The sequence below is a fragment of the Procambarus clarkii genome, chromosome 59, assembly GCF_040958095.1.
Source record: "Procambarus clarkii isolate CNS0578487 chromosome 59, FALCON_Pclarkii_2.0, whole genome shotgun sequence".
NCBI lineage: Eukaryota > Metazoa > Arthropoda > Malacostraca > Decapoda > Cambaridae > Procambarus > Procambarus clarkii.
In genome coordinates, this window is record NC_091208.1 from 29,975,960 (window position 1) to 29,996,374 (window position 20,415).

The 20,415-nt window shown below is 42.2% G+C and overlaps 1 protein-coding gene across 5 annotated transcripts in view; it reads left to right on the forward strand.

The window, feature by feature from the left end:
• Window positions 1-20,415, forward strand: part of eIF2beta (eukaryotic translation initiation factor 2 subunit beta) — a 66,383-nt gene that overhangs the window by 6,626 nt on the left and 39,342 nt on the right. For all 5 annotated transcript variants that reach the window (XM_045758342.2, XM_045758345.2, XM_045758343.2 and 2 more), the window contains exons 2-3: window positions 3,818-3,977; window positions 5,533-5,808. In XM_045758342.2, the coding sequence (XP_045614298.1) occupies window positions 3,818-3,977; window positions 5,533-5,808 (436 nt within the window). The remainder of the gene's footprint in view (window positions 1-3,817; window positions 3,978-5,532; window positions 5,809-20,415) is intronic.

A 20,415-nucleotide genomic window follows, 5' to 3' on the forward strand; every position in this document is an offset into this window, starting at 1 on the left:
AACGGATTAATTCAATTTACGTTATTTCTTATGAGAAAATTAATTTCGGGTTACAAACCGTCTCTGGGAACACATTAAATTTGTAAATAGAGAAGCCACTGTATTCTTGGAAAGATCTAGGAAAACCTCAGTGACAAAAATCTGTCCTGGTATCATTTATATCTTCACCTGTACGGGTACTGTATATGGGAAAGTGGACACAACACCAACATCAGTATCATCAAATTATGGTTTGTGTTACAAAATTATCACAGTCCTTATCACAGTTTCAGAACAGGGTGCTCTTGCCTGTCACAGTTACTGGACCACTATGACATGGCATTAGATGCCATGGAAAACAAACAAAATGCTGATGTAATTTACACAGATTTCGCAAAAGCCTTTGACAAATGTGACCATGGTGTTATTGCACATAAAATGCATTCAAAAGGAATGACGGAAAAAATAGGCAGACGGATCTACAATTTCCTGACAAACAGAACCCAATGTGTAATAGTCAACAAAATAAAATCCAGCCCATCAACTGTGAAGAGCTCAGTTCCCCAGGGTACTGTGCTTGCTCCAGTACTTTTTCTCATCCTCGTATCGGACATAGACAAGGACACAACCTATAGCACTGTATCATCCTTTGCAGATGACACTAAGATCTTCATGAGAGTAGGCAACATAGAGGACATGGCAAACTTCCAGTCAGACATAGATCAGGTCTTTCTATGGGCTACAGAAAATATGATGTTTATCGAGGATAAGTTCCAGCTCATGCGCTACGGAAAAAATGAAAATATAAAAACGGAAACCACGTACAAAACTCGGGCAAATCATAACATAGAATGAAGGGCAATGTAAAGGATCTGGGTGTACTCATGTTGGAAGACCTTACCTTTAAAGAACACAATAAAGTAGCTGTCACAACTGCAAGAAAAATGACAGGTTGGATAACAAGAACTTTTCACACTAGAGATGCTGTACCGATAATGACACTTTTCAAAACGCTAGTGCTCTCTAGAGTGGAGTACTGCTGCACAATGACAGCCCCTTTCAAAGCTGGAGAAATTGCTGACCTGGAGAGTGTGCAGAGATCCTTTACTGCTAGAATCCACTCGGTAAAACATCTAAACTACTGGGACCGACTAAAGAGCCTAAATCTGTATTCCCTTGAGCGCAGGCGGGAGAGATACATAATAATCTATACGTGGAAAATAATAGAGGGGCTCGTCCCAAACCTGCACACAGAAATATCACACGAGACCAGAAGGCATGGCAGGATGTGTAGAATACCCCCGTTGAAAAGCAGAGGTGCAACAGGTACTCTGAGAGAGAACTCTTATCAACATCAGAGGCCCGAGACTGTTCAACACGCTTCCACTACACATAAGGGGCATAACTGGCCGACTCCTCACAGTGTTCAAGAGAACTTAACACCTCCAAAGGATACCTGATCAACCAGGCTGTGTACTCATACGTCAGGCTGCAAGCAGCTGCGTCCAACAGCCTGGTTGATCAGTCCAGCAACCAGGAGGCCTGGTCGACGACCAGCCCGCGGGGAAGCTAAGCCCCGGAAGCACCTCAAGGTAACCTCAAGGTAGGCAAGGTCCTCCCTAATTCACCCGTGCTCCTTGTATTGTCACCACCACCATGGAAGCTGCTGAAACACTCATCTATGCTACTTGTATTAGATGCATCATTACTGAATCCAGAAAATGATTCATCTATAGTATCATCTACAAAAATTGATGATGGCATGGGTGGCGCTCGGCTACTACTGGATACGCTTGCTGTATCGTCCTCATCATTGCTGTATTACTTGTATCCGACCCTTTTGTTAGGTCCTTGCTATGTATGCCTAGCTTCATCGTGACCCTTATGTTCTTCAAAGAATAAGGTCTGAATCTCACTGACAGAAAGCTCTCTTTCAACACTGCATTGGACAGGTGTTTGGAAACCAGAGACGCGTGCGCCACCCATGGTTGCTCACTTGGAATTAAGCCAGCCAGCGGCCCTTGGGTATTCTGGGAATTTTTTCCAAGATGGCTGCCTCTCACTGGAGGTCTCAAGAGTCCATATTGTAGTACCCAACCAACCGCGTGCGCATTTTAAACGGTACGAAATACTGAAAAGGTGTTTTCTCAGTTCCGCAGTTTCCAACGAATCGTGTTTTCTCGGCCGGCGCAGTCGTGTGGTTAAAATTGTTTACAATAACTAACAATCAAGTGATTATATTGGTACAATATTCACCGAAAATAACAATGTAAGCAGAAATGTTGAGATGCTAATGTTCTTATACAGTATTACAATTTAAGAACCTTATATTTCAAATATGAATAATTTTCTTTTCACTGGCATTATGTAGGTTAAATAGCACTTTTTCATTATAAACTAAAAATTAATTTTCTTTCAATTGAACTATAATTGCAATGTAATTTTATTTGAATTGTACACCTGTGAAGTTTAGTGGAATGTTTTTTTTCTTGTGTTTTGCAGATTAAGGATTGCTTTTTGAGTAAAAAAAGACTAAAATCTGAAAATTTTACAAATTAACACTTTGGCGCACCCCACTCGCCACCCCTCAACTGTGCGATATGGGACCCAGGGTGTCATGGGAGCGCGCGTAAATTCTGAAAAGTGTATACTCTCTTCAACTTTGTCACCTTAATTCTCGTCCTACGAGATTAAATTTGGTATCATTGTGTTCGCAATAGAATTCTCTACAGCACTAAATGCATATAAACTCCAAAAGCCCGGCTAATTACCCGCAGCAAACAGAGAAAGTGCGAACGAGTTACCCAGGAGTTCGCAAACGCGATAAAATGTTTTCACTATTTTCACTCTGGTCACCTCAATTTTTATCCTAGGTCTTTCATTTTGGTCTCAATGGGTTCGCAATAGAATTCTCTAGAGGAACATTAGCATATAAAATATAAAACCTGGTCACGCTCCAACCGCGAGTGAGCGAGCGAGTGAGACGGGCCACGCGTTAGGCGCGAGTGAGTGCTCAGACGCCTTCCAGCTACACTCCCAATTCCCGCCCTTTTCAAGCCTTTCTTTCACAATTTTCTTCCTGGAAGGGCCTTGTTCATGATCACTATTCATCGTGGAGTAAGCGTAGATAGTTTCTAAAGCCGCAGTAAGAAATATAGCCACGGAAAATAGCCGAAATGTTCACACGTTTGAGATGCAAGAGGAGGCAACATTGGTCACAACAGTGGAGCGAAAACAATGGGCCCACGGCATGTGCCAAGCCGCCTGAGGGCCACGAGGCTCAACAAAGAAAATGGGAAGACACCGGCGCGCATTTTAAAATCAGTCCCAAAAAAATCGAATAAAAACCTGATTTTTGCTGATTATTTAAAGTGGATGACGCAATGCTGCGTCATCCCCGGAATTACCGACAGTAAACGGATGACGCAATGCTGCGTCATGCCCGGGCGAAAGTGTTAACTACATTTTTTTACTTAATTTTTATTTAGAATTGCAATTGATAATTGTGTTGGAATTGAGACTAGTGAATTGGCATCGATATCGGAATCATTAGATTTTGATACATTCACTAGCATGAATTAATTTAAAATTTATAGAAATTTGAATATTTTGATATTGTACTATATTGTACTGTATTTTATATTTTCAAATGAATTTTCATGTTAAAAATCCCACCCCCCCCCCTCTCCCCCACCAAAAAATATATATTTTTGAAATCTGAAGGGAAATCAGTGCTGTGCAGTTTTAAAGATTAGTTTTATATATGACTTGACTAAGCATTTAATTGTTGCTGTTGCTAGGATACTCTTCTCAATTTTATGTGTTTTTGTTTTCCCAGATCTTTGATCCCAGCCTTAAGAAAAAGAAAAAGAAGAAGACTGGGTTTAATCTTGATGCAGCCCTAGCAGATAGTGGTGGAACCCCAGTTGTAGAACCTGCACCCACTCCTGAAAATGGAGAAGTGCCTGAAGCCAAAGAGAGCACTCCTGAAATGGACGGTAAGGAAGGAAGGAGGGAGGGGAATTATCAGGGGGAAAGTGCCGAGCCATTACGACTGTATAGCGCTGGGAAGGGGTCAGGATAAGGATTTGGGATGGGTGGAGGGAAGGAATGGTGGCCAACCACTTGTGGATGGTCGGGGATTGAACGCCGACCTGCATGACGCGAGAACGTCACTCTGGACGATAAGGAGAAGTAGAAAGATTAAACCTAGACTTCGTTCTGGGATTTCAAAGGAGTTTTGGTTAACTGGGACTTAATTGCGAGGTATACAAGTGGAATAAGATATTAATATTTATTTCTATTTAATTTGTAATGCCACAAAATGGGTTTTGTAGATCGTGAAACTTCGCTCGAAAATTCTTTTGTACATTTAATTCAAATTTACTTAACTACACATATATTTTGATGTATTCATAAATCTATCACTATTTAAATATTCAAAAAAATAGTGTGATTTTTGCTGATTGAGTGATCGGGAATAAAGTTGTTCGCTTTGTAGGTCTCGGCACCATGCTTTTCCCCTTACACCCATTGGAACTTTTCCTCTGGCTAATAACAAGTTTTGTTTTCTCCCGAGCTATTTTCCCGTTTGCCACTCAGTAATGTTCTGCACCTTTCACAACTTGAAGAAATAATACAGTGAAAATGTTAAAGTTGAGAGAGGTAATTAGTGCGACAAGTATGAACGACTCGAAGGCGGTGTATAGAGAGCTAGATCTCACTCCCCCATAGTCAGTGATAGGTGAGCACCACTAACCACTACAGTAATCACCATTCCACCACCTACCATGAAATACACACCGCTGGTAGGACGTGTTTGAATGAGGTGACCGTGTGTTGTCACCAAAGGGGGGAGAGGTTGGTAGCTATGATAAGCGTTATACAGAGAGTAATCACATTAACGTAACGTATCGATGAGAAAATTCGTTGGAGCCGTGATGGGGATTCGAACCTATGTGGTGGGTAGTCCCATGCCCCAGACAACCAGGCCACGACATGGTCAAGAGGATTGCAACCTGGAGTTCTGCTGAACACACGAGGGTTTCTTGAGGCTTTCACTGAATTCCAGGTTGCAGTCCTTTTGACAATGTCGTGGCCTGATTGTCTGAGGCATGTACACGGGACTATCCACCGCATAGGTTTGCATCCTCATCACGGCTCCATACAGATTTTCTCATAAGTGTTAAAGATGATAATGCTTGCCAGAGGGTAAATATTGGAAATATGCATGCAGAATAAATGTGCTAGATAATGTGTTTGGAAGGTTGAGAATTGTAGAAAATGTGCTGGGAATAGTTTTGTGTAGGAGTAAGATAAGAATGATTCTAATATAAGTGTCTCCCAATGGGTCAGCTTCGGGGATCCGGAGTACACGTGAAGATGCTTTCCAGCGTGTGGAAGAATTTTGTAATTTTTATTAAGTGGAAGTTGTGGGTGGAAAGAGAAGCTAACTTGTACTTGCCCCCATTTCAAATTCTGGCAGGAAAGAATACACAGATTACATTGAATAGGAAAACAAAATTATATATTTATATTTTTTTTTTTTTATAGATATGGAGATGTTTGGAAAGAAGAAGAGCAAGAAGAAAAACAAAAAACCATTCAATCTGGAGGAACTAAGCGAGGCATTGCCAGAAACGAAGGAGACTGGTATCATAATTGGGGAGGATCGCGAACAGGTGGCATCCCAAGCATCTGAAGTCGATGACTTTGATCTGGACATGGACTTCAGTAAAGCCAAGAAGAAAAAGCCTAAAAAGAAGAAAGGACTGGTTGACCTCATTGCAAAAGATGACTCTGTCATGGACAGTGATGACAAAGAATTAGGTGAGTTTGTAGTAAGTTTTTTTGAAGGTTATGGGTAGCTATTAAGTTGATATTGAATTTGGGATTATCTGAGCATTACATTTTGAGCATGGCTGTATTTATTTATACAAACTGGTTTAGAGGATTACAAACAAAAAAAATGACACATTTTCATGCTTATTAAATGTTTGAATTTTCAGCAGAAACTATGTAGGTAAAGTATGTTTTATGTATAAGCTGCTCAGTATTACTGTATAATCTCTTGTTGAACAAGACTTTGCAGTATTGCAACAAATAATAATACAGTGGCTACTGCATGCAGACTGACCAAACAATTGTGAAACATTTTGATCTGCCAATGGATTTGTTGGCCGTTAAACATTGGCTCTTGTCACGAGATGTCTGAAAGAGAATTTTGTCACGCCACGTGATTTAATTTTTTGTGCCAGTGTGTGATGGTTGAAGACAGGTGTTTTAACAGGTGTTTTAATAGCGGGCCAAGAAGGTCATAGCATTGCTTTAAAGCCAAGTCCTGCCCCTTTCTGCCTCGGAACTCAGTCATGATAGGTGAACATATCTTCATCGCCATCAGATGATGGTGATCATCTACTTGGGGAGTAGAAGTACTCCCAGAACACCCATCCAGGTACAATCATACCTTGATCTCCCACTGGTAGTTGTACCAGCAAATGTCAGTGGATATTGTTCCCTGAAAATGTCAATCTTTCGTGTCTGATAATGTATTTTTTATTGGTAATGTATTTTGAATTGATGTGAAATTGAATATATAGCATCTCCCAGACACCCGAACTATGTGCTCCACCTTTGTGAAGATAGATGCGAATATTTTGTCATCTGTTGCTAGGTTCGATGAAGCAAATTGTGGGGAGAGAGAAGAACTTTAGGTGTCAGGTGAAGCCAACTCATCCTCCTAAAATGATAGTACTCATTGTGACTTGGTCAAATGTGTCAATGTGCACTGTTATACCCCAAAGGAATTCGCATTTTGTTCCCTTGATTTTATAAGGCCGAAACAGCTAAAATCCAAACTAACATTACTAGGCCTAGTTTAGCATGCACACGTGCACACATACTACGTTAGGCCTAAGGTTGCATATATATTAGGCCAAGGAGTGCGCGTACAGGTTAGGTTTAAATCTTTAATTACCTTTAAATTTTCTAGAATGCCATTTGGATTAATTCATCAATACAAAATATGAACTTTTCAGGGTCCATCAGTGTATATATTGGTATGTTTGACTAAATAGTTGATATAAGTGCTATCATTGTGGGAGGATGGGTTGAATATAGTGTGTGTGTGTGTGTGTGTGTGTGTGTGTGTGTGTGTGTGTGTGTGTGTGTGTGTGTGTGTGTCTGTCTTTGTCTTTTTGGTGGGCACATGTACTTGGATGTGCTGGCATGGTTGAGCATCGAGCCACAAGCCCAGCCTTTCTGACCCATGATAAGTTTAGAAAATGATTTTACTTCCACACACTTCTTGTTGTACAGTATTTCCTTGTAAAGTTGCTTACTGAACGTGCTTCGACAATTGCTTCTTGTAGCCCGTTCCTCTTGCTTGCAACGCTTTACTTAAAGGAAATGTTACCTTACAACCCTCCAGCTCATTTCTCTAGTTTGCACTTGTGTCGGATGGTCTTTCCATTTATCTTTTTAAAACATACTTCATTGTGCACTTGGCCAATTCTCCTAAATTTCTTATAGGTTATTATATTTCCTCTGTGTTTTGTTTTCTCCACTGTAGTGAGATTGAATACTTTTAGCTTCCCATCATTGTACACACACTCCATTTTTGGGACAAATTTTGTTACATATTTCTGAACTTTCAGTTTTAGTTTGTGTTTTTTCTGAAGGCTTCTTTATGTACCTAAGAGCTATTTGGACATTTGTCATTTGGGCTATTCATTTGTCAATTTCATCTGTGTTGTAATATTATTTTTGTTAACACGTTCCACATAGACCAGGTTTGGAGATGGTATACTTCCGGATCTTTCTTGTTTTTTTGTTTTGAGTAGCTGTCTTCCTTTTACAGGCGATGAGTCACAATAACGTGGCTGAAGTATGTTGACCAGACAACACACTAGAAATTGAAGGGACGACGACGTTTCGGTCCGTCCTGGACCATTCGACTTGAGAATGGTCCAGGACGGACCGAAACGTCGTCGTCCCTTCAATTTCTAGTGTGTGGTCTGGTCAACAACTGTCTTCCTTTTAACCTGAAATAATCCTATTAATGTTTCTCCCACTCGTCCACTTTGTATTCGTCTGGGTTGAAGTGTAGCAACTTTGACCAATGCTGGAGTGCATCCAGGTCTTTCTGTAGTTTCTTGCAGTCATTTTTACTTCAAATTCTAATGTTTGTGATCAAGTTTACATTGTCTGTAAACAGGGAAAATGAATGATCCTGTTTCCTCATGTCAGGTCATTTGCGCGCATCGGAAACACTTTAGAACACTGATCCCTTGATACCCGACTTGAAACATCTCGCCTCTCTGATAGCCACTATCCATCACTTGTTTCCTATCCAAGAGAGAACTTGTCTAACCCAATGCTGTGCTTGTTACACTAACATTGTCTTCAAATTTATATAGGAGCCTTTTATGAGGCACAGTATAATGTGCTGCTTTACCATTATCACCTGTCTTAATAGCACTTAACAGAAGTGTTAGACATTATCTATTTCTATTGAAGCAATGTTGTTGCTCAGAGACAAAGCACATTTTTTTCAAAGTGTTCCACTAAGTCGTCATCTTATGAATCTCCAGCACCTAGCAGATAATGTATTTCAGTTCCACTCGTCTGTACTTTAGTGACTCCTGCCAGCCTCCAATGAGCCTTAAGCAAAGTACAGGTAAAGGCAGAGGTAGAATGGAAACAACTGAATGAACTAGATATGGTGAAGGCTATGGAATCAGAAAAGATCTTGTGGATCCTGAAAGCAGCAGCAGCATAGACGAATCCTTTCTTGTGAATGTTGACCACACAAGCTGTTTTCCATATCTCAGTCAAATCATTTGTTCACAGTGTAGAGTTGAAGAGCATTGCTAAGGGAAGACTCGGTGCCTCTTGCTACATCGTTCAGGACTTGTAACTTTTTTTGTATTCATTGATTTCAGTTGTTTCCATACCTCATTTGCTGTCACATCTTTTTGCTCAAGACTCGTTGCTCAGGTTGTGTGTTTCCAGATTTCCTGGGAGCTTCCTCTTGTTAATAGATATTCTCATAAATACTCTACGGGATATTCTCATTAGTACTTCACACACTTCGTATCACTTTTTTTTTTTGTTTTTTTAATGTGTTCATTCACTATCAATTCCTTTATGTAAGACTGGGCCATGTATGGATTTATGTGGGATACTAGGTTAGGAGTAGGAGTGGCCCCAGGACTAATGTGTGGGGAGGGGGGGGGGACGCTGCGTGTGATATCTCGCCATTCTGAGCTCTTATTTTGCACTTTGACTGTCTTGCGTTGCAGCGGTATTACTTTATCCATTGTAGCATTTTTCTATCACTCTTCTGATAGAAAAATCTTTTGTTCACTAGCAGTTTGTGAGGTACTTTGATAGTCTAGAAATACTGCATACACTTCCCACCCATATGTTGATTGGCAGTTAAAGGACACGGATTTGTCATCACTGATCCCATGCTGTTCATCAGTTATAAAGGTCTCTACACATCCTGTAGGCTTCTCGTGGTCTTCTCCATCATTGCTTGGGTCCGTAATCACAAAACAAATTCATTTAGTACATTGAAAATGGATTAAGAAAGGATCCTTAACATACACTGCAGGTCTGCTGCTTTTTTAACAAATTTGTATACCCTCTTTTATCTGTTTGTATACTTCAGCCATGGCACCCCTAACTCTTCATCTTTCTTGAGAATGTAGATTATCCATTTTTGTTGTAATTTCTAAATAAGAGAAATTTATAAATCGTGGAATTAACTTTACTCTGTGCACATAGAGGGGGGAATTTATTTTCTTTTGGCAGTATGGAACTACGCATCTTCAGGTCCCAAAGAGAAGAGGAGAAAGTTCTTGTTTGAGTAGCTGGATGTTCAGTAGTTGGTATCAACAGTTGGGGTTATAACTTGCTGGATGTTCAGTAGTTGGTACCAACAGTTGGGGTTGTAACTTACTGGATGTTCAGTAGTTGGTATCAACAGTTGGGGTTGTAACTTGCTGGATGTTCAGTAGTTGGTATCAACAGTTGGGGGTTGTAACTTGCTGGATGTTCAGTAGTTGGTATCAACAGTTGGGGTTATAACTTGCTGGATGTTCAGTAGTTGGTACCAACAGTTGGGGTTGTAACTTACTGGATGTTCAGTAGTTGGTATCAACAGTTGGGGTTATAACTTGCTGGATGTTCAGTAGTTGGTATCAACAGTTGGGGGTTGTAACTTGCTGGATGTTCAGTAGTTGGTACCAACAGTTGGGGTTGTAACTTGCTGGATGTTCAGTAGTTGGTACCAACAGTTGGGGTTGTAACTTGCTGGATGTTCAGTAGTTGGTATCAACAGTTGGGGTTATAACTTGCTGGATGTTCAGTAGTTGGTACCAACAGTTGGGGTTATAACTTGCTGGATGTTCAGTAGTTGGTACCAACAGTTGGGGGTTATAACTTGCTGGATGTTCAGTAGTTGGTACCAACAGTTGGGGTTGTAACTTGCTGGATGTCCAGTAGTTGGTATCAACAGTTGGGGGTTGTAACTTGCTGGATGTTCAGTAGTTGGTACCAACAGTTGGGGTTGTAACTTGCTGGATGTCCAGTAGTTGGTATCAACAGTTGGGGTTGTAACTTGCTGGATGTCCAGTAGTTGGTATCAACAGTTGGGGTTGTAACTTGCTGGATGTCCAGTAGTTGGTACCAACAGTTGGGGTTATAACTTGCTGGATGTTCAGTAGTTGGTACCAACAGTTGGGGTTATAACTTGCTGGATGTTCAGTAGTTGGTATCAACAGTTGGGGTTATAACTTGCTGGATGTTCAGTAGTTGGTACCAACAGTTGGGGTTGTAACTTACTGGTGTTCAGTAGTTGGTACCAACAGTTGGGGTTATAACTTGCTGGATGTTCAGTAGTTGGTACCCACAGTTGGGGTTATAACTTGCTGGATGTTCAGTAGTTGGTATCAACAGTTGGGGGTTGCAAGAACACCTTATTCTTATCTATTATTCTTTCCTAGCACTTTGAATTCTAGTTTCTCGTAAGGTTTACTGTTTAATTCTTTGACTGCGGCCCCTATGAAATGTTTTATTCCTGAAGATAGAAAATTACAATAACTAAATTGTTTTTTAGTTTATATTTGTTGTTAAATATCCAGGAAGAATGACATACAGCTGTATCTTTGTTTTCAAATTTAATCCGTTCCCAGAGAGGGTTCAAAAACTGAAAATTAAAAAAGCAAAACAAATTTTCCTATAAGAAATAATGTAAATTGAATTAATCCGTTCCACATCCCCCAAAAATATTAACTTAAAAATACATTTTATACATACTACAGCTTGTATTTTGTACTACAGTATGTATAAGTATATCTTACCTTTATTGAGGAGCCGGTGTCAGCTGGCAGTCAACAGGAGCCGGTGGCTGAGCGGACAGAACACTGGACGCGTGATCCTGTGGTCCCGGGTTCGATCCCGGGCGCCGGCGAGAAACAATGGGCAGAGTTTCTTTCACCCAGATGCTCCTGTTACTTAGCAGTAAATAGATACCTGGGAGTTAGTCAGCTGTCACGGGCTGCTTCCTGGGGGTGGAGGCCTGGTCGAGGACCGGGCCGCGGGGACACTAAGCCCCGAAATCACCTTAAGATAAGGACTCTTGTTGGTATATGGAAGACGGGGAGGAAGAGGTGTTAATATTTGGAAGGGGAGTCCCCTTCCATTATAACATCAGGCAGTGATGACATTTCTGCAATACTCTCTTATGTTTTGCCTGCATACCACTAGGACCTGGTTGTGGCTCACTACTTGCTTGTCTTACTAAAAATCTGTCTATAGACACTTGTTTTTCCCTACATTTCAACACTTGGCTGTAGTGAGACATCACATTGTCTCACTATGATCTCGTTTTTCCTCTATCGTCATCCTCACAACTATTTTCTTAGGTTGAACTTTACCACTGGCTTTCTTGGATATATATAATATATTATAAGAACTTTTATGTTCTGAAACCAAAAACGCACAAAAACAATGAAATTCTTCCCTAAGAATTCAAGTGCAGTCGTCATTAGGCCGTAGACACTGGTAAACTGAGGCACTGCACGTGCTCGGTCAGCCCATTAATCTAACAACAAACTCGAACACCGACGCAAACCTCGAATATCGAGTCAAATTTTTCAAAGAAATTGAGTTCGAGAACCGAAAAATTAGAAAAGGAGGCATTTGAAAACCGAGGTTCCACTGTACTCTTCCTCCCCCCCCCCTCCCCCTCTATACAATACCATTAAAAATGCAAAAATATTTTTTCTCCATTGCGGAACAAAATTTAAGTGACTTAATATTCTTCAAATATAGTTTAAGCAATTTAGTACCAGGCCATAATTACTTCCAAGACATAGACTATCCTCAGAAATATAATATATCGATTATTATTATTTTTTTTTTTTTTGTAGGGGACGTAAAAGGGGGGGGGGGGGGTTAAACATTCTAATAAGACTTTTTCTGGGAAGGTTCCCAGAATAGGTCCCGAACTTAAGCACTGGTATAGCCTTGGGAAATTGTACCATGCCTCCTCCCAACCAGGAGCCAGGACTAGAATCAGGCACACTACAAGGCAAGGGGAGCCTGGGGATTGGAGTTTACCCGAAGTCGAGAAGAAACCCAACAGAATGGTTAGACGTAACGAAACGAGCAACTGTTTACAGGAAAATTATTACGTGCCTTTATGTTACTTTTATGTAGTTTAAGAGGTTTGTTGTCCTTGCAGCTTGATTCTTAACACAACCTCCTATTTGATCTGGGAACTCGGTCTCTGATCCTCAGGAAATGCAAGCTGAAAACCTCTGGTAATTCCCCCCCCCCCCATCCCCTTAGCAGCATAAGACTTCCATGTCTGCAGAACCCTGGAAGCCCTAACCTTTTGGGCAAAGGGTCGGGGACCACCTTGGGTACACAATTTCGAAACCCACACAAAAATTCACTGACCCTAGGACAAATTAACACAGCATATTGCCAGAACATACCAGCCAACTTGGTGACATCAAGTTGCAACTTGGTATCTGCATTGCCTGCTTGAGCAGGCAATGCAGATAAGCGAAGAACTGTATGCACCACCTGTATACACCAGTGTACACACACTAAAGGCTTGGTACCCCAACCAAGATAACAGACGGCACACATCCAGATAAAAATGGAGCCTTGCAGGTAAAGCACCTAAATTATTGGGATCGTCTCAAAGCTCTCCAAATATACTCACTAGAAAGGAGACGAGAGAGATACCAAATAATATACACATGGAAAATACTGGAGGGCCAGGTCCCTAATTTACACAGTAAAATAACAACGTACTGGAGTGAACGATATGAAAGAAAATGCAGAATAGAACCAGTGAAGAACAGAGGTGCCACAGGCACAATAAGAGAACACTGTAGATCAGAGGTCCGCGGTTGTTCAATGTCCTCCTAGCGACTATAAGAAATATTGCCGGAACAACCGTGGACATCAAGAAAACTAGACCGTTTTTTAAAAGAAGTTTCGGACCAACCGGGCTATGGTGGGTATGTGGGCCTGCAGGCCACTCCAAGCAACAGCCCGGTGGACCAAACTCTCATACGTCAAGACTAGGGTCGGGCCGGGCTTGGGGAGTAGAAGAACTCCCAGAACCCCATCAAGCAGGTATCAAGCTAGCAGGTATCACACTAGAATGGCTATAATTAAAATAATAGCTTAATACTCTAAAAATATGAAAGTCTTATGCTCGTGTATGATATGGTCTGTGATAGTACTTAAGAGTTATTAATAGATTAGTTTCTTGCCCCTTCCACTAAAGTACAGCACTTTAAATGAACAAATCCACAAGGGCCGTGACGAGGATTCGAACCTGCGTCCGGGAGCATCCCAGACACTGCCTTAATCGACTGAGCTACGACAGGGTTAAAAGGGTTGAAACCGAAGTTCTACTGAACTTACTGGATCCCGTAGCCTCTCCGAGGCACAAACCAGGCTTTTACACAACCCCCCCCTGCACCCGAGCTATGTCAATAGGCCGTTCTCCATCTTCGCCCTTACGTCATCACGATGATGATGATGTAAGGGCGAAGAGGGAGAACGGCCTATTGACATAGCTCGGGTGCAGGAGGGGTTGTGTAAAAGCCTGGTTTGTGCCTCGGAGAGGCTACGGGATCCAGTAAGTTCAGTAGAACTTCGGTTTCAATCCTTTTAACCCTGTCGTAGCTCAGTCGATCAAGGCAGTGTCTGGGATGCTCCCGGACGCAGGTTCGAATCCTCGTCACGGCCCTTGTGGATTTGCTCATTTAAAGTGCTGTACTTTAGTGTGATCTGTGTGTGTGGTTACAGCACTTTAGTTTCTGTCCCATTCTAGTCGTCTTACTGTCTGAAGCATCATAAAAAAGGAAACATTAGACTTTTGGTCATAGGAAAGAAATAATATTTAGGGTGTCGAGTATTTTCTAATATAAAATATGTTCCAAGTCAATTGATGTCACTAAAATATGTTCTTTAAATGTTCCCAGGGTTTTGAATATCATCATAAATCCAAGAAATAAGTATACTTGCCAAGGAATTTTATGGATGACAATTAGTAAACAAGAACTATGCCTATTTTTCCCCTTTGCCAATACATGTTGTTTTCACATTGCTGTGCCGTTTTCTCATTTTCAGTAGAAAACTGCTCTTTCTATATTAACCTGTAATGATCATAGCACTCATATCTGGCACTAATTATTCCCGACAGATTTATTTCTTGCTGTGTCACCCGTAAATGGTTGCAGCTACCAGGCCAAACTCCTGTTGGGAAGGTCGGGTGTCTGAATAAACATCTCGGATGTTGAAACTGTTATGAATTTGACAGTGCGTATATCGCAGTGAACAATATTTGTTAGCTATTACACTGTAGTAGCAAATGAGTTAAATATATTAGTAACCATATATGTTTGTGGGTGTTGACATTTTTGTTTTGAAAATGGTGTCTTTATGCAGTGAAGCTACAGGGCTGGCCCTCCATAGCACTCCAGGGCAGTGTCGGGTGCCACAGACACGTCCACACAGCTAATCATACCTCTGGACTTGAATAGGATTACTGAGCACTAGGGCTAAAATATGGTGTGCTCATAGAGGCAAGGGGAGCATGGGGACTCCGAGATCAACCAAGAAAAGAACCCCCCCCCCCCCAAAAAAAGCAGGCAAAGCAATTGTCAAATATGTCTGTTTTTGTTGTCTGATAGATGTTCATTTTGCCTCCATCTCTCAGCCTCCTTGTTTCAAGATATTTTACTATCCACAAGCCTGCTTCATTGGTTGTTACTGGATGTCTGTGTTGGCTGAGCCAGCCACCCTCCTGATGGTTCAGTGAGCTACATCTCCTATTACTTTATCTCTCATCATTTTAGGTAAAGTTGACTCCCATTATCTTCACCAGACTTACCTGGGTGTTTCCTTGTCAACTGAAGTGTCTTGGTTGACTACTTCTCAGTCATTGGCATGGGTGGGGTTATCTTGAGAGGATTTCAGGACGTAGCGTCCCTGTGGCCCGGTCCTCGACCAGGTCTCCTTTTTGTTACACCGCCCCAGGAAGCAGCCTGCAGCAGCTGTCTAACTCCCAGGTACCTGTTTACTGCTAGGTAGCAGGGACATCAGGGTGAAAGAAACTCTGCCCATTTGTTTCCACCTCCACCAGGGATCGAACCCGGAAACTCAGGACTACGAATCCGAAGCGCTGTCCACTCCACTGTTAGGCCTTTGTCAGGGGGTTGCTCTACAGCTCAAGGATATTCTTCCCCCTTTTTCCATGGTTGAGCATTACTGTTGCAATAGAATCCTTCTTCAGCTATTGTTGCAAGGTCCAAATCTTTGGATTTGGCAGAAGGTACTGTATTTTATTGCATTTTGTGCTTGTTAGTGTTTTGCTGCTTTCAGGGCTACATGGTACAGCCTCTTTGGAATTTCACCCTGTGGTGTGTGTCTTTTTCCCTGTTGGGGTGGGCTCACCAGATAGCATTTGGGGTTTAGTCCTAAATGCGGAAGACTGGGGCCGGTTGGCCAAGCGGACAGCACGCTGGACTTGTGATCCTGTGGTCCCGGGTTCGATCCCGGGCACCGGCGAGAAACAATGGGCAAAGTTTCTTTCACCCTTTGCCCCTGTTACCTAGCAGTAAAATAGGTACCTGGGTGTTAGTCAGCTGTCACGGGCTGCTTCCTGGGGGTGGAGGCCTGGTCGAGGACCGGGCCGCAGGGACACTTAAAGCCCCGAAATCATCTCAAGATAACCTCAAGATAACTACATTGCAGTCTCCAAGGAAGATGGATCACATTGCCTCGGGGGTGGAACTGTCAGTTGTCTGTCACTCCCTTTCCTGATCTGGAGGTTCTTGTTGTGGGTGCTTTTCACTTGGAGTGGAATCAGTGGGACTTCATTTACCTTTTTTCTCTGTTCCAGCTTCTCATCCATGTTTTTTTTTTTTCTGATTGGAGGTTATCTTGAGATGATTTCGGGGCTTTTAGGGTCCCCGCGGCCCGGTCCTCGACCAGGCCTCCACCCCCAGGAAGCAGCCCGTGACAGCTAACTCCCAGGTACCTATTTTACTGCTAGGTAACAGGGGCATAGGATGAAAGAAACTCTGCCCATTGTTTCTCGCCGGCGCCCGGGATCGACTCCGGGACCACAGGATCACAAGTCCAGTGTGCTGTCCGCTCGGACGACCGGCTCCCAGAGACCTTAGTGAGACCTTAGTGAGCTGTGTCATTCTTCTCTAGCCAGTTCATCTCTCGTTCTCGGTCTTTCTTACTCATTGTCCCAGTCATATCTTGTTCCTGGGTCACTGCTTCTTCTAGGCAATCAGCAGCCAGACTTATCTGGATGGTTCATGTATATTCACTAATCAAGGTCAGTCTACAGATTATCATCTGAAGTTTTTGAACAGTTTGTATGACAACCTTTATGTGAATCTGGCGACACCTCATTTTTTGTTTATTTTTTTGTTTACATATATTCTTTCCAGCTTTTCCTTTCTCTGCTGGTTCTTCCATGTTTTTGTGCCAGTACTGCAGCTGACTTTTTCTATCTCGGCTCCTTGTGGAGCACCATTCCATGGCTTTTTATTTTTGTTTACCTCTGGCTGACTCTTGATTCTTGATGACCAAACCACAACTCGGAAGATGGAGATATGGGTGCAGGGGTTTTGCTCCTCATATTTTTGAGGGGCTCCCCCTTTCCTGGGGAGAGGGGAGCTGTGCAGACAGCGGCGCGGCAACGTGTGACGTCTGCTCGTTTGCTTGTTTCTTTTTGGGGAGTTCTATCCACTTGTTCGGCTTTTGGTAGCAATTTTCACCAGAATAGGGGTTTGTTTTGGGACGCTTACTTTTCTGGGTGCCTGACCCGGTTGATGGCAGACATAGAATGCTTCCAACCACACGGGGCTTTCTATAGGCCATTGCTCCCCGTACCTCTTTGAGGGGGCCAGGTTCTGGCTCGTGGTCTCTGGTAGGCCCAGAAAACTCCATACACATGACTGATGCCAAAGTCTGACATTAGCATATTAGCCTAGTAAGCATCGGGGAGCCTCCGGGTCTCGCTCAGAAAATGGCGTTTCATTACATTCAACGCTTTTTTTTTTTTTTGGCTATGAACAAGACCTTTGCTGTTCATTGGGGTTCTCTAGCAGTAGATGCATCAGGACAAGAAGGGGGAACTATCAGGAGAGAGCGCCAAGTCATTATGTCGATATAGCATTAAGAAGGGGTCAGGACAAGGATTTGGGATGGGACGGGATGAAGGAATGGTGCCCAACCACTCGGACGGTCGGGAATTAAACGACAACCTGCATGAAGCAAGACCGTCGCTCTACCCTCCAGCCCAAGTGGTTGGGTAAGAGTGCATGATGCCATCTGTTCTGTTGCCACTGTGTGATGTTATTTGCTTGCTACTTGTGCTTCCTTAGCTGTGACTGTTAATTGAGTTTTTCATGCCATGTTTCAAGACCTGGCAAGGAGGGGGTGGTTTGGTTTGGCCTTTCTGAAGTGTATCGTATACATCGACATGCAAGTATGATGCTATGGCCTCTGGCTGATGTTTGGGCTCTGGGGTTCTGGCAGTTCAATGTTTAATGCTCTGTGGAGTTCTACTTCTGAACTCAATCTAATTCTTTATACAGAATAAAAAGACTCGAGTGAAATTCTAACTGAATACTAATTAATCCAAACTAATCTGAAGAATTATATCATTTAGTATACACAGTAGACTCTAGGAAATCTACTACGGCTTAATTTGAATATAAACACTTTAAACGCAAGTGCACATAGCTGAGTATGATAGTGTAGACTCCGTCATGCAGCCCACTGTTGAGAGAGGGGGTTATGGATGGCAGGTATCCTACCACTGCTCTTGCATACCTGCCGAGAAGCCTCGCGTCAACATTTCTAAATTTACATTTTTTTTTTTTTTTTTTTTTGAGATATATACAAGAGTTGTTACATTCTTGTACAGCCACTAGTACGCGTAGCGTTTCGGGCAAGTCCTTAATCCTATGGTCCCTGGAATACGATCCCCTGCCGCGAAGAATCGTTTTTTCATCCAAGTACACATTTTACTGTTGCGTTAAACAGAGGCTACAGTTAAGGAATTGCGCCCAGTAAATCCTCCCCGGCCAGGATACGAACCCATGACATAGCGCTCGCGGAACGCCAGGCGAGTGTCTTACCAATACACCACGGAGACTACTTGAATGATTTAATCACGGGCAGCGAGGCACCAGTTTGTTGCCCTACACCTAAATTAGCCTAAAGAATTTAAGATAATTCTCTGAGAGTAAGATTTAGTTACTGTTCATAAATTGATGATATTTGACGTTATTTCAGAATATTATAGCACATAAATAATGGAGAAATTAATTGTTCAATGACTTATTTTTTGGGTAAAGACCTCACATTATAACCAGGAAGGCAGTTAAGTGACACAATATTATCAATTTGGCATGAAATCAACAAAATAACAGCTGTCACAACTATCTTTGTTAAGTGAAGACCGAAGTGCTGGAGTCAACCTTCTGGTGGTTGACTCAGCCCTCTGTATGCAGCAGAGCTGAGCACAGTACTGTGTGTCTGAAGTTGGGAGCATGTGGCATCTTAGCTTGGGGTTGGTGCTTCTAGCAGCACTTAATTATGTCTATATAAGACTTCAGAATTTCCTAGTTGGATTGATATCTCCCTGGAATAACACTTATTGATTGTATGATCAAAAATAAAGCATAAGATTCGTAATTGTGGGGAAAAGCGCTGTAGGTTCCAGTGTTGTGTGGGGCAGCAACAACAGGCGCGAAGTTGGTGATAGAAAATAACGTCTCCAATATACTCATCTGAGAGTTTGAGGGAGTGTTTAATTTAATTATTGATTGATTACTGATGTTCCTATTGATTTTAGTAAATATCTTGGTATTAAGTTAAGGTACAGTTAAGCTATTATTAATATTACTCATTTTGGATCAAATAAAAAAACCTTGTTAGCCGTGTCATGGGATAGGAGGTCGGGCATGCTTGAGCTTGTATGGGTGGTGCTCTGAAGTGCCTAGGGACGAGAGTTTACACTTGATAACTTCCATGTAGACTATTCTTAACTTTATACTGTGGATATTTTCCACATGCTCATTACATGTTGGATGTTTCCTGACCTCTCCACGCCTATACAACTCTTGGGTGCCTTTCCAGTTGCTAAGTTCCTCCTTTCATGAGCCCTAGGTATCTGACCTTCTTACCCCATGGTTCAACCCCAGTTTTTGTCCCTTTATCAATCTATTTCTTTCAGCCCAGAGACGTTATCTCCTCTGAGGCACTGTTAGGAATTTGCTACTGAGGGATAGAGCAAAAATCAAGAGTTACATATAATGAAACTGCCCTTTCTGGACAGCTTCAGTGAGCTGGGCAGAAAAGGCAAGTATGAGCAGCTTCAGTAGCTCACCATACCTGTCTTATTTTGTCCTTGCCAGTTGAGATCGGATGCATCTTGGGGGCCCTCCATCACTCATATGCCCCATGTGAGTGAAGGAGCAGGCTGGGGCCCGCGTGATATAAATTGCCACTTGTAGTTGGCTTGGCTTTGCCTGTACTCTCTCTCGGGTTCTACTCAGTGTTGGGTCAGTTACTGGTCGTCATGCTTTTCCCTCTCTATAAGTGTGCCAGATTGTGGCCCTGCCGTTTAGAAGACTTGCTCAAGCAGAGAGGCCAATAATTTCGTGGAGGTCTGTGGTACAAGATCCAATGAAGTGAGGAGCTGCTTAGGTTGCCTAGAAAAGGGCGTTTCATTACATTTAACACGTTATGCTTTTATATTTCGGAAAGTCATCAAATTGATAAAAAATGTGCAAGATACAAATCGTTCAATTATTAAGAATTAGGTTAAAGTAAAGTAGCTCGTCACAATGTAAATACAAACAATAAACATCG